At 24.6% G+C, this 14,409-nt stretch overlaps 1 protein-coding gene across 1 annotated transcript; it reads right to left on the bottom strand.

Moving 5' to 3' along the window:
- Nucleotides 1-13,037: 13,037 nt before the first annotated feature.
- LOC145832355 (uncharacterized) lies at nt 13,038-14,187 on the bottom strand. The gene is made up of 3 exons (XM_082939672.1): nt 13,956-14,187; nt 13,500-13,752; nt 13,038-13,307 (listed from the first exon to the last, which is right to left on the bottom strand). The coding sequence occupies exons 1-3, from the start codon at nt 14,185-14,187 to the stop codon at nt 13,169-13,171; spliced, it is 624 nt and encodes a 207-aa protein (XP_082795798.1). The 3' UTR covers nt 13,038-13,168.
- Between the last annotated feature and the right edge of the window lie 222 nt (nt 14,188-14,409).

Genomic DNA, 14,409 nt, shown 5'->3' with positions numbered 1-14,409 from the left:
AATAGTCTGAATCACGCACTTCTTCATTAAAATAAGGTTCATGGTTACTCTTATAAAATTCATTTAAAATATACTAGAGTGTCAGAATTCAAACAAACTACAAAAGTTCATGAATAAATTTTATTCTTGTTCAAACATCAAACCTTATTTTTCAAACATCAAATTCAAACCGGATATACACATCCTGACTTTTACAGTTAGGTTCTGTACATTTGTGCAACCGTTTGGTATTTCATTGTTTTTTTATCAATTATTTTTGTCGCTTTGCCAAAGCATAATCGATATAATTAAAATAAGCATTATTGGAACTAAGGTACAGACAATTGTAAAAAATAGTCAAAAATTTAAGTGCATTGAATAACCACTAAAATTAAAGTTTAAAGTCCAAAACACATTAAGAATACATGTCAAATAAATATATATCGAAAATATTGAAAAACGGTTTATTACTTACAAAGGTAAGGCGCTGCTAATAAAATCAAACTATAGAATGAACCAAATTCTACATATTAAATTAATGGTTTATAAGTTTAAAAACTTGTTAATTTACTGACAGTTTCTAGTTCAAAGCATCTTGTCTTAATCAAGTAAACTTAAATCAAAGTTGTTCTTTTTTTTGCAAAAATTAGTTTTGTTTGAAAGTTAATTACACATCTAAACTGAAAGATAGTTATGACTGCATGAACTTTTCCGACTTATTTTCGAGTACTTAATTATTTTAATAAGGTTCAAAAATTGATTATTAATTAATTGTAGTTAATCAGTTTTTAAAGCATTAGGAAAAATATAAGTCTTTTTAATTCTAAATATCAAATATCAATTTTTGATAGTCGTCAATGTAAGAAATATAATGATTATTGCAGCCGTTAAAGACTACTCCGTACTTTTTCTTTGAAGAGATTCTATATGGTAAATATATATTGTTCAAGTATGGAGACCAGATTGGCAAGTTGCGTTGCATTCAAATTTAGAGCGAATTTATATGAAATATAACTTTTTAAGAATATTAATATCAGTATATATGAAACTTGAAATAATACAGTTAATAAAATTTAGTAATCGTAATTAGTTTGTTTCATTTAAAATTATCATTATTAAATTCTAAGTTCTTAAAACGAAAGTGTATACTGTTTAATGAGTCAAAAGTATAGGTAGACGTTTTTTCAATATTTAGAACCTGTCATTTACTAGAACTTAAATTTAATTTTCTTTCTTTTAGCCAATGGTAAATTATATTTAAAGATTAAATAAGATGTATTATATAATAAACTTAAGTATAAAAATTAAGTGTCAAAAACTTATTACTTTTTTTTTTCAATCAAAATATGATGTATATAGAGCAAAATAAATTTAGATTTATCATGAAAATTTAAAAGTTTTCAAAGTATTAAATTGCAAAAAGAATTTCTGACGATTAATAGTAGAAACTTCTTTAACAATTTTCTTGATATCTTTTAAAAGTTATTTTGCACAGGTTTCCAAAAACACAAAAACTTTAGATTATTTAGCGATAATTAAATATGAAATATAAGTATAAGTAATTTGATTAATTTGTATAACTTAAAAACTTATAATAAAATAATAAAATTTGTTTTTATTGTGAAACTCTAATAAAGGTTTAAATTTCTAATGAAGAAAGAACTCATGACATTTATAAAATTTTAGAGGTGCGAAAAAACGCCGAGAATAAAGTCAATAGATTTCAAGCTGGCTTTACTGTAACGAATAAAAAGTAAATATGTTGCGTATAATAGTCGTCTGAAAAAATAGTTGATTAAAGGAAACAAAGAACTTGATGGAGTTTTTATAAACTTCTGCTCCAAGTTATACTTAACTTAATTATAATTAATTTATTACTCTATTTCAAAATGTTTTTTCAATAGTTATTTCGTTTTTACTTACGTTATTTCAACTGATCATAATAAAGTAAATTTTAAAGAAATTTTTGTCAACTAAAGTACTAATTTAAGTCGTAATTGAAACATTTTGTATATTATATAGATTTAAGTGAAGGTTTTAAAGAAGATTACCTGGGCGAGATTTGATTAACCTCTGACTTGTTATACAAATTAACATGTCTGTTTAATTATTAGTGACTTTTTTTTGCTCTAGGACTAAATAGGAATTTATTAATGATATGAAATCAAGACAGTTAGAGTTGCATTTTATTGTTTTGTAAAGTTTGAATGAGGTTTTAAGATATGAGGGTATGAATTTGGAGAGTTCAACAGCTTCCTTATGAAAGGAAAAGTCAAAAAATACAATTTCATCAAAAATATAATTTTTTATACGTTTCAGTTTAATCTTTATTTAATAGTGAATAGTCTTACTGAAGAATTAAAAAAGATATTTTTTAACAAAAACTTAAATAAAAACATTTATTTTATTTTATTTGGGTTTACATTCTTAAACATAACAGTTGCAACAATTTTTTTTTGTATTAATGCAAGAAAAGTTTCCTAAAAGTTTAAAATTAATTGATTAAATAGTAGAGAAGAAAGTAGGTTTTGTGTAGATTTTTTAACTTGTGGAAAATTGCCATTAAAATTTCTCCTCCATACAATTGTACCAGAAACTTTTTACACAGCTGACTATAGCTTAAAAGCTACTTAAATTTTTGTTTTGTTAAAAGTATCTTATACTATATAATTTTACCTTTTATAAAAAGGCCAATGTTAATTTAAATAGAAAAAACCCTATTGCCTTAAACATAAGTTCACTATATTTTTTTTTAACAAGTTTTTGAGATTTCTTGATTAAAATTCTCAAATTATGTTGTCTAGCAAAAATTTTTCATAAAGAATAAGCCCACAGTATAATACAGACCCCTGCTCTACCTATTTGAATTTTTAAAGTTTCAAATGAGGTTGTAACGTTCATCTAAACTTCAAATAATAAAAGAGCAGTATAAATTATCTCCTACATTTTTTTGTGTGTAGTCTATTGAAAAAATTCGCACTCTTATCCTTACCAGTCTATTTTTAGCTAGGTTGAAAAGAGATTCATAAATATTATTCAGGCTATATTTGGGAGACAATTTTTGTTTAAAAAACTACTGTTTTTTTATTTAAAATCTTAAATTAAAAGTTTAAACTATTCGGTTAGATTTTTAGAATAAAAAAACTTTAATATACAATTTGAAATATAAACAAGATGTGTAAACAAGTTTATGGTACTAACAAATTGGAACAAAGTTGTTTTATGGCCAGTTGTATCAGAAATTATAAAATATATCTCCTAAGCTAGTTTTTCTTACCTCTTGAATCTAAATTTTAAAAGTTTCTTTTAATAGTTGAATAAAAAGCAAGCAACATTTAAAAATGATAAGAAACTAGCTTTTTAAAACTAATAAAATTTAATTAAAATTTGTTTTAAAAAATATAAAAACTAAAATCCAACATTACATTTATTTGTTAAATAAGACAAAAAATTTGAAAACAATTGCTTTAAAACTGATGGAGAAATTATATTTTTTATGTTATGATCTTGTGATGCAGATCAATTTACTCTCTAACATTTATCTGTTTTATTTAAAGGTTAAAAAACCTTAAAAAACAATTATTTGTTTAATTATAATAATAAAGAACAGAGCCAACTTATATAAAAATATCTACAGCTTAAAGTATAATAGTTGTTATAAAACTAAGGTATTTTGTTACTTGTTCTTTATTGTAAGTAATGTTAATTTGTTATAGCAGCTGAAGTAAAGTTGACAAGCTCAAATGATCCACAGCACTAGTAGGTTAAAAGATAAAAGAAGAGAGAATAGAAGAATAAAACGCCAAAAAAAAAACAGGAATCTAAGGTGGGTTTTAAATTTCTCAGATAAAATGAATCATACTTGAATATATTTTAGAATGTATATAGCTGTTCAAAATGTTTCATTTATTTTTCTTGACAAAAGCTCTGTTTTTTAATGCACTTATTTTATTGTTGATTTAAATTAAGTTTTAAAATAATTAATAAAGTTTTTACCCAAACAACAGCTGTAATTTTCGTAACATCAAAAAAATGAGATGGCAAAGTTAAAATAAAATTTAGGATCAAAACAAATAAAATCTAAAATAAAAAAGCTTTACAACAATTGTTATCATTATTCTAACTGTTATTATAAACAATCTTGATCATTTAAGTTGTTTAAGTGTATCTACTTACTTAAATGTTTCAATTTATGACATAAAAATGGTTACAAACTTTCATTTAAGTTGTTTACGTTTAGATTTATGTTTTGTTAATGAACTGATTGAGAATCTTGTCTACTTTTAGACGCTTTTATTCAATGAAAAACTAATATGTGTCATTACTTGATTATCACTTTTTTAACAGAATTTTAATTATTAAGGTTTTTTATGACAATAAAATAATTAATTAGAAATTAATTCTAAGGTTCGTGTTTATCGTTCGAGTAAAGAATATCAGATTTCAATGGATGAAGTATTGAGTTTGTACGAAGGTATTGATAAAGAAAAAAGAGAGCAAAAAAAAAAAGAAGAAGAATTACGTTAGAAAAAGAAGAAGAAAATTGTTATCACGTTTTAATTTTTCTTATTATTTAAAAGGGATAAGTAGCATATTTACACTTTTAGTTTGATTTTTGAAGTACTTTTTTAACTAGTAAAACATCTAGAGAAGTTGTTATTATTTACTTTTGATATAAGTAAATATATAGCTTAATAGAATTTAATAAAAAGTATTAATATTTAGCTGTTTTAGGTGATAAATTAGTTATTTATGCGCTACCTAAAACTGTTTCATAAAAAAAAACTTGTTAAAATATATTTTAAACTTTTGATATAGTTGGTTCAAAGCAGGCACGTAGCTTGGTAGGTTTCTGCGAATCTACAGAAACGTAAACAATTGTGCGAAAAAACTTGCTTTTTTCCGATTGTTCAGCTTTTTAGTCCTTGTTGGAATAGCTTTAAGTATTCGTTTATACTTAGTTTTGCACTCCTGAGAGATAATTTCTAAAAATTTACGCACTTACTAGCACTTTTAGTGTCATAAATATTTAACAAATTGAATACATCTAAATTTTATACAAAAAGGATAGTGTAGATTCCTGTTATTAAATATCAAACTATTGTAAATGAATAAATTTGGAAGCTGTAGATTTGTTTTAAATGATTTGGGAAAATAAAAAAGTAAGTGTGAGAGAGGATATTGTACTATTGAAATGTTTGTGGTGAGTCAAAGAAAACTTAACATTTTTTGAAATTTACATTTTTTTGAGTTTCAAAAGAGCAAATACAGATAGAAGATATATAACATGATGAATTTTAAAGAAGATGATTCTCAAAATAAACTAACATGAAGAATTAACTTTTGTTTTAAATCAAACTGACTCTTTGAGTAGAATGTTTTAAGATTAAATCTCTGTGGTTGACAAATATACAAAAATGAAAAACTTTTGAATAAGTGATGACAATATCATTTCCTGAAGTTTTATCAAGAAGATTAGAATCTATTAAATCAGAAAAAATAACACAATAATACAAATAGCTTCAAAAAGAAGACAAACTAAAAAACTCAATAACATAATATTTTTTAAAGAATAATATAAACAAATTATAGTTTATTTTTGTATTTTATAACCATATTTTTAATTAAAACTTGTTTTAAAGATTTTATTATTGCTTAGGTTAGTTAAAGTTTTTATTTTTTCAAGATTAATATAAACAAATGTTTTAACGATTTTATAAATGCTTACCTTAGTTATTCCTTTTTTTATTTTACTGAGCTAAGTGCTAGTTTTTATTTAAGAAAAATTCAGCGAAAAAATCCTGGAATTGGTGTTGGTCATAGGGTAGAGCTGTTATAAATACTTATTTTGCTAGTATTTTCATATAATTTGTTTACAATGAGTTTGTTTTCTATGCATAGTGTTTTATTATATGAAGATTTTTTCAGAGCTTTTGGTTTTATTCCTAACTTTCAAAGGTTTTTCATTACCTCTGTTTTTTTCTCTTTATAAAAACAAGTTTTAAGTAGTTTACAAAATTACAAAAAAATAAATTAGTACATTTGTATTTTCTACTTAGCTTTTCATTTAAAAAAATAGTTTTTGAGTTTTACTTGTAGTACTACTGTAAACTTGGTACACTATGTGTGGATTTTAACAAATTTAGTTGTTTTACAGATTTTTAAAACTAAGTTTAAAAGTTAAGTTATCTAAGGTTAAAATTATGCAAGTATAATTTGAAAGTAAAACCACCTACTTGGTACCATTGAAACTCAAAGCTATTAACAAACTGAATCAATCTGAAGTTCAGTTTACAAAAAGTTCCAGATAAGTACTTCAAGAAAAAGCTCTTTGAATGATGTTTTCAGACAACTAGGTAAAATATTAAGTTTGTTTTAACTTGTTTTTAAATATTACTATAAATTTTATTTTTCTACAAGCATTGTTGTTTACAATATGAAGACTTTTGTATTTTATATTTTCTTGAAATGTATCATGAATATGGATTGTATCTGTTGTTTTAAATTAAGTTTAATGTAACTTTTTCAATCTAAGAATAAAAAGAATAAGTTAATAATATTTATTTCAACAAGTGTATAGTTGTTTTATTAATTGGTAACAATTAAAAAAAACCTAAATTAATATATATTTTATGTTTAAAAATCTTACTGTTTGCATTTATTTATGTTTTACATTGTATCTGAAAACTATTGATGTTTAATATTCAAAGTTTGTGGTTATTTTACTAAGTTGTTTTATTTAACAAGTTTGTTTTATAGAAAAAAATTTTTTACAGCTTTTGTTTAATTTTTTTTTTTTATAGTAAGAAAATGTTTTATTCTTTTTTACAGCTTAAATCTTTTTGCTACCAAAGCTAGCAATAACATTTACATAGACGTGTACTCTTCCTTACTTTATGAATTATTTTTGACAAAATAAAGTAATTATGCATCTGAATGTTATCTAATGTTGCGAACTTTTTAATTTTATATTCTTTTGTTTTTTATTCAACTCCTAAAATTTATGATTTTTATCTAATAAAAGCTACAATTTTTGCAAATGATTTCTGAATTGGGGAAACTGTTTTCAAGTTTATATATTTTAGGACTATTAGTAATACTATTAAAGTTAAATTCTTAGTTAATATTTTTATTTTAAGTTAAAGGTTTTATAGGTTCATAAAAGTCTCAACACATAAAGAATTATAGGGGGTCAAGAGCAGTACAAATTGCCTTGTATTCAGTTACTCATTATACTTCAACATTCAATTTATTTTTAAATTTTTAAGAAAACTGCACACTTTCATATAAAATTAAAGGTAGTTAAAACTACTCTATTCCCGGTATGACGTCATCACACGTTATTCTTGTTTTTTTTTTTGCAGATTCGTAACTTTTTTGAGCTAGCTACGTCCCTGGTTCAAAGTATATTTCATTTTAGTTAATTTTCTCTTTATTAACACGCTATATTGGTTTTGTATATTTCTAGATAGACTAACTTTTTTTTGAGTTTTTTTTAATCGATGAACTAAATAAAGCTGTTAAAAATGTTCATACTATTTTTTATTAGACTTTATGATTGTTTTATAAAGAGTTTATAATTTGACTTTATTGTTGAATAAGTAAAGTACAAAAAAAGCTTGATTTAAATTTGAATATATCGATGGTTTTCATCGTCAAAATATAGTTAAGAACATAGGTAGCTGTCAAATTTGCACGAGCGTACAAAATTGCACGAACATACTTTTGCACTAGGGGATAAAACTGCACGAAGGGTCACTTTTGCACGAGCAGACAATTTTTCACGGGTTAATTTTTTTAAGTTTGTTTTGTTTTTTTATTTTTTTTTACTACTATCACTGTTACCCCTTACCCTCAGTCGTTAACTTATTTTTTTTATTAGTTTTTTAATTTTTTTATTTATTATAATTTTTTTTTTACTATCACTGTTACCCCTAACCCTTACCCTCGGTCAGTAACTTTATTTTTGTTTTCTATTAAATTATAATTTAGTTTTATTTTTCTGTTTTTTTTTTAATTTTTTTTCTATATTATTTTACTCTCGTGCAAAATTAAGCCTTGCAAATTTAAATTCTTGCAATTTAGTAACCTCGTACAATTTTGTCTTCGTGCAATTTAGACCCGTTCCCTAAGAACGTTTTTAAATTTGATATGATATATAATCATAAATACATAAAAAGTTTATTACTCCAACAAAGTTATGCAGTAATGCTTAAACATGTTTTAAATACATCAATCGTTTGAGTGTTTTTTCAATTATTAACAAATAATTTATTAGTTGATCATTAACGATAAATAACTCCACTATTTAAAATAAAATCTTATAAATCAGGTTTCCAAAAGTTGATTATCTCAGAAATTTAGGGGGCCATAAGGCCACAATTAGAAACTAGATATTCTGGAGTTGATCATATAGAGCAAAAAAAGTCTTTGGCTTATTAAACTAAACTTAAGGTAGTTTTTAAACTTGTACTAGATATTGCGGGAAATTTTGAAACTTAAAATAGACCAGAGCTTCCTAAAGAAAGCTGCAGTGGGGTATGAGGCCATAATTTTAAACATATACTTGATATTTTTGTGGTGATAATGAACAGCTAAAAAAAAGTATTAGCCGTACTTAATTTTCCTCAAAGGGGACCTTATGAAAAAAATTTTGGGAAACCTGCGATAAATCATTAAAATTGAAAATTTAGTCAAAAATAACCTGAAAAAATTTAGATTTCAACGTTTCTGAAAAACTGGAGTTTTGTACAACTTTTCTTTAAAAATCCCACGAATATTCTACTTATTTTTTTCTAGTTTAAACAATGTTAATAAGTCTTATTTTATCACTATTTAGATATGTTTAAATTAACTATTTTAGATATTAAGTACTTCAATAAACTAACGAATAAACACCTATTTGGTTATAAAAGACTAACGTTTTTTCTAATTAGTATTTCCAAAGTTAACGAAATGCATTAATTTTCTCGTCTCAACTAGACATTTGAGAATATATAACAAATTTACTTAAATCTATAATGTTGTAAACCAAGTTTCCCAAAGGGAGCGACATCTCCACTTTTGGGTGATTTTAGTAAGTCGGGGTCAATACTAGTAACACGGTTGCAACACACTTGAAATATTTTGAAGATCTCAGAATTTATTTATTTTTTTTACTCAGGATAGTTTTGTTTTTTATTAAAATACTCAGAATAATTGAAAGGTTTTTTAAAAGTCCCAGGACAGTTGTTTTGTTATATTTTGAATTAGATTTAGTTGCAGTTTTTAGTTATTTTATAACCAATATTGTTGAAGAACTCGATTTTAATAACTTTAAAAAGTTAAAAGTTTCATTTAGTAATTATAAAAAGCTCAGGATGACTCAGGTCAGTTTTTGGTCTTTCAGAACAGTTTTTTTGACTCAAAGAGTGGAAAACCTGTAGTAAGGTGGAAACAACTAATTTGACTAGACATTCTGGATCTTGTAATGAAGATTAAAAAATCAAAGGTCCGAGGTTTAATTGACGGGGATTTAAAATTTACTCTAGATATTCTTGGGTTTGTAATAAAGAGGGGATTGTTTTTTGATAAAGAAGCGATTATTAGAATGAGTTTAGGAAACCCTGATGTAAACCAATATGTATTGTAAAATTTAGAAAATGGTGCAAAAAATACTTTGAATATCATATATTCAGTATCATAAAGCAAATGTAATTTTTACCAACATAGAAAGCTCCTGATGTACTATACGAATGAGTAATAACTCTTACAAAAAATCATTTTAATATCTAACAAATATTTTTATAACTTTGTTCTTTTTTATTTTGTTCATAATTTTAAAGCTTGTATTTATCTTTGTTTAAATAATTTTCAAAGTTCAAATATGATTTATATTTATTCGAATTACTTATAAACATTAAGGTGAAATACTTTGAAAAATTAATTAGTGAGTTCGTATTTATTGAAAATAAAAACAGAAACTTTGAGACTAACTTAAAATTTTAATTAGGTGTTAAGAATATTTAGGTTATCACGCTAATTCTTTGTTTAACTTTGTTTGTATTACGCCTTTTCACTGCAGAGCAGCTCACCAGACACAAAAAAAAGGTGTAAAAAAAAATACAGAGCGACGTACTAAAATAGAGTTATGAATAAGCATTATTATTTTATAAATAAAAATTAAATACGAGTTTAACTTATCATATAATTTTCAAAAATCTGAAGACAAAGACCTTCATTCAAAAAACTAATACAAAATAAAATTAATTATACAGTATCTTATTGGTAAGTTTATCTTTTTGTCCCAATTTATTTTTTTTACCAAAATCTTCTTTGAAAATAATTATATAAAATCAAAAGTCTCGGATTTATGGCGTGTTTATACTGAAGCCTGTGCAACCCTTGAAAATACAACTTTTGATTATTCAATGAAAACTTTGTTTAATCACTATTTACTTATTTTAATAGATTTACTTGTACTTTTCTACTTTGTGTTGAACATAAGAATGAAAATAACAAAACTAAACGAAAACATTTAATGTTATCAAAAAAAAAATGCTGTGAGCTTATTACAAAAAAAAAGTTTTACTATGCTTTAATAAACTTAATACTTTAGAATGTCTGTTTGCACAAATAAACTTCTAACTAATATTCAACTAGATATTGAAGTTTTATTTTAAATTGCGTAGTTATTAAAGTTGAACTTTACTTTTTTAATTGTAGAAAGTAAATTTATAAAAGCAGACATTTGTTATTCATAACATATATCAGCTAAAAAATGGTTAAAATAAAGTTGATTCTCACACATCTTTTACAATGATATTTTTGTTTTATTATTTATCTATTTTTAAGTTTTGATTCTTACAGTTGACCAAAACTGATCATGTCATTTTAAGTACTCAACTATAATATCGGTATATTGAAATTTCAAAGTTTTTTTGAATTGTCATTTAACTAAAATAATTTATTATAATCTTATATTTTTAGAAAATTGAATACTCATAATGATAAAAAAGTAAACTTTTTATTGTCACGGTTCAAATTAAATTAGTTGAATTAAATTATTCAATTTTTGTTTTGTTTTCATATTTTATTAAAAATTTATTACCTATAAAAATAGATTTACTTAAGTTTTTTTTAGTTCTTATATAAAACTTATAATTTGTTTTTGTTTTAAAAGTTTTACCAACAGTTAATATATACTAACACTGTCTACAAATAAAAAATAATTATTTGTTAAGTTTTATAACTCTTGTCTCTAATTCGGGGATCGGCAGCCATTTATAAGTAGCGGGAAAATCATTTATTGAAAAAGTAGGTTGCAGGCTGCACTTTATGGAAAATTTTTTTCGTGGGCACCAATTACTTAAAATAATAACAGGAAAAATGAAAATATTTTTTTAAATCGAGATATGGCAAATTATTAAATAAAAAACACTATAGTTTAGAATTATTAGATTTAAACTATGTATAAACGAAAAATTTTAGTAATTAATTATTTTTTACTTTTAAAAGTATGTTTAAAACAAGCAGCATAAAAAACATACATAAAAAAAAAACTTTTTATGACAAATTGGTTTTATTTTATTTAGTGAAGAAAGAATTGAAAAAATTGAACAGAACAGATTTAAAAATAGAAAAAAAGCTTTCATTAAGAAAGGTTTAGCCTTTTTTTGGCTTTTAACTCTACTATAACAAATATTTTATATAAATTGAACCAACACTTCGCTTAAGTAACAGTGTCTGAAATAATAACATAATGTAGTTTAAGATGGCTGACAAGCATAAAAAAGAAAACTTTGGTACTTGGTTAAGATTTTTTAACACTTTGTATTTAACATGCTAAAATGTAGCCTTGCAAAACTTTTTGGTTACAAGGGTGAACTATTTTTTTTTTTTTTTCATTTAAATAGTTGTTGTTAAAATGCACAGAAATCAACTCGAAAAGATAAAGTGACATGACATAAAAACAGTATAAAAAGTTTTCACTGTTAAATAAACTTATCACATTTTAATGTCCTTAATTTTTAAGAAATAAGTGGAAATTGGTAGAACAAAAGTTGTGTTTATATAAATAAACAAATACAAAATTTTGAAATGTTAAAAACAAAAAAAAATCAACATAATTCTTTGAAAAAAATTTCATACCAATCTCACAGATGCTTATGATCTCAATTGCCACTAATCACACTAAACTGTAAAAGCTTAAAAAGTTTAAGCCTCATCAATAACCACACTATTCATACCCATCAAAATAAAACTCAATCATGAGTTTAAAATACTTAAAAGAATTACGGTACAAGATAACAACTTAAAACATAAAACGTATGTAAACCTACAATGTAAAACTATTAAGTAGAAATAAGTTTTTATTTACTAGTATAATAAATATCATTATAAGTAAATTAGCCTTTAAAATCAAGTAGTTTACAGATATATTTGTTGATAAATACGATTAACATGGTCCACTAAACGTGTAAGGCTTATTTACATCATAGCCATCAACACTTAATATAAATATATGGTTTAAAAAATATTTAATAATGAAATTAATAACGAGAGAATTAATTTTAAATAATTGGATAACGATTTTTGTTAAATATATTCGTTATAGAAAAAAAAATTAAAATAAATGTATCACTAAAATAAATGAACTAAATATTTTGATAAAAGAAACTCATTAATAAAATATGGTAAAAAATTAACTTTTAAGAAAGATTAAGTTCTTTTGTCAAACACAACTAACAATAAAATTATTCTCACAAACATCAAACCAGTCATACTTATTCAAATAAATCTTCAATCGCTCAAATCGCTTATACTCACACATCACGGTAAAGCAGGGTTTCCCGAACTAATTTTTTAAATCACCCACTTGGCAGAAATAAAAAAAACTAACTGCCTGTTTTAATTATATATAGCCTCTTTACAGATTAATCAATTTTTTGCCCCATTGCTAGCCAAAATTGTCACAAGGGTAGTTTTAACCATTTTAGGAAACCTTGCTATAAAGGTTTTTAAAACTAAGTCACAACAAAGTTCCAAAACTCACACTTCTCAATCACACTCGTACAATAAAAACATCTCAAACACTTTTATTGTTTTTCAATCAAAAATGTCGTTTACAATAAGCCTCAAACACACTCAAAAAGCGAATAGAAATAACTTTTGATAAGATAATAATTTAAGCAACTGTTCAAAAAATATTCTATTCATAACTGGTTGGTTGGGAATGGATTCGTCTTTCCAAGTGTTCTTCACCACTCGTATTTGGGTTTTCGCTATTTCCTCTTGAAACCCCAGTATGATTGTTGCTTACCAATGTTAAGCAATCAACGGTGTTTGTCCTGTTTTTATTTGAAAAATCTTCATACAAACCTTTTGTCTTTGTTTTTACTTGTTTAGGAAAACCATGAAACTAAATATATACTGTGAAAATTATTTTTTCAAACTACTATGTATCATTAGGTAAAAGTTGGTACGAGTATTTTATATACAATTTGAATAGTACGAAAATAGTTTAAGCATTTTAAAACTACCTGCTCCTTACAGCAGTTGACACTGTTTCTTGGCTATCGCTCAAAGGCACCGTTACTTCTTCTAAATCGACTTTAACTTCATCTTCTTTTTCATGATTAAAATACTTAAACAGCTGGTAAAGTAACAGTGCAGTTACAGTTAAAGCTATTAACATGATTAAAATGATGCAAATAGTTCGGTTTATCAGAATTTCTTGGTGTAGCATCTCGTTTTGTTTTTGTTGATTATTTTTTCCGATAACATACGGGTATCCTGTAACAAGAACTATTAATTTCTATATTTCGTGAAACTTTATTATTTTTCGTAATGAGGTATTTTATTGTCATGTAGCATTTAAATTTAAAAAAAATTGAATCTAAATTGAAACAAAAAAAAAGTAGAAATTCTTACTTTAAGCTATTTTGATAAAACATTAGCTGAAAAAAAACGGTTTCAAGGTATTTCAATCAACAAACCAGGGCATTTTTTAACACAGTACTGATCAATTTGAGTGCACAAAACGTCACAGCTGCGACATTCTCCCTCCTCGTAATACTCAGTGACGTCACAACTAAGTTGCTCGCTGTTGAACTGCTTGATCTTCAGGTTGATGAAGTCAGAAAGTTCCCGTTGCGGCGGGATTCTATTTGCCGATGACGATTGTAACGTTATAAGAAGGAAAGATAGAATGAGTGGCAGGTATTTCATTGTAAGTTTACACAGGTCTGAAAATATTTAAAATTTAAATTTTTGATTGAAAAAAAAGTAACATTTGAAAACTAAACTAAAAAACAAAAGTATTTTATCATAGTACCAAAAGTTGTATAATCATTTGTTTAAGATAAGTAAAGCATTTGTAGTCTTACATTTTGGGTATACAACTTTTATAGAGACAAATATAAAGTCGATATTATTTCACAAGTTTAAATA

Source organism: Thalia democratica, chromosome 3 (genome assembly GCF_965202585.1).
Source record: "Thalia democratica chromosome 3, ktThaDemo2.hap1.1, whole genome shotgun sequence".
NCBI lineage: Eukaryota > Metazoa > Chordata > Thaliacea > Salpida > Salpidae > Thalia > Thalia democratica.
The sequence above is the reverse complement of the archived record's forward strand: the minus strand, read 5'-3'. Positions and strand labels throughout refer to the sequence as shown.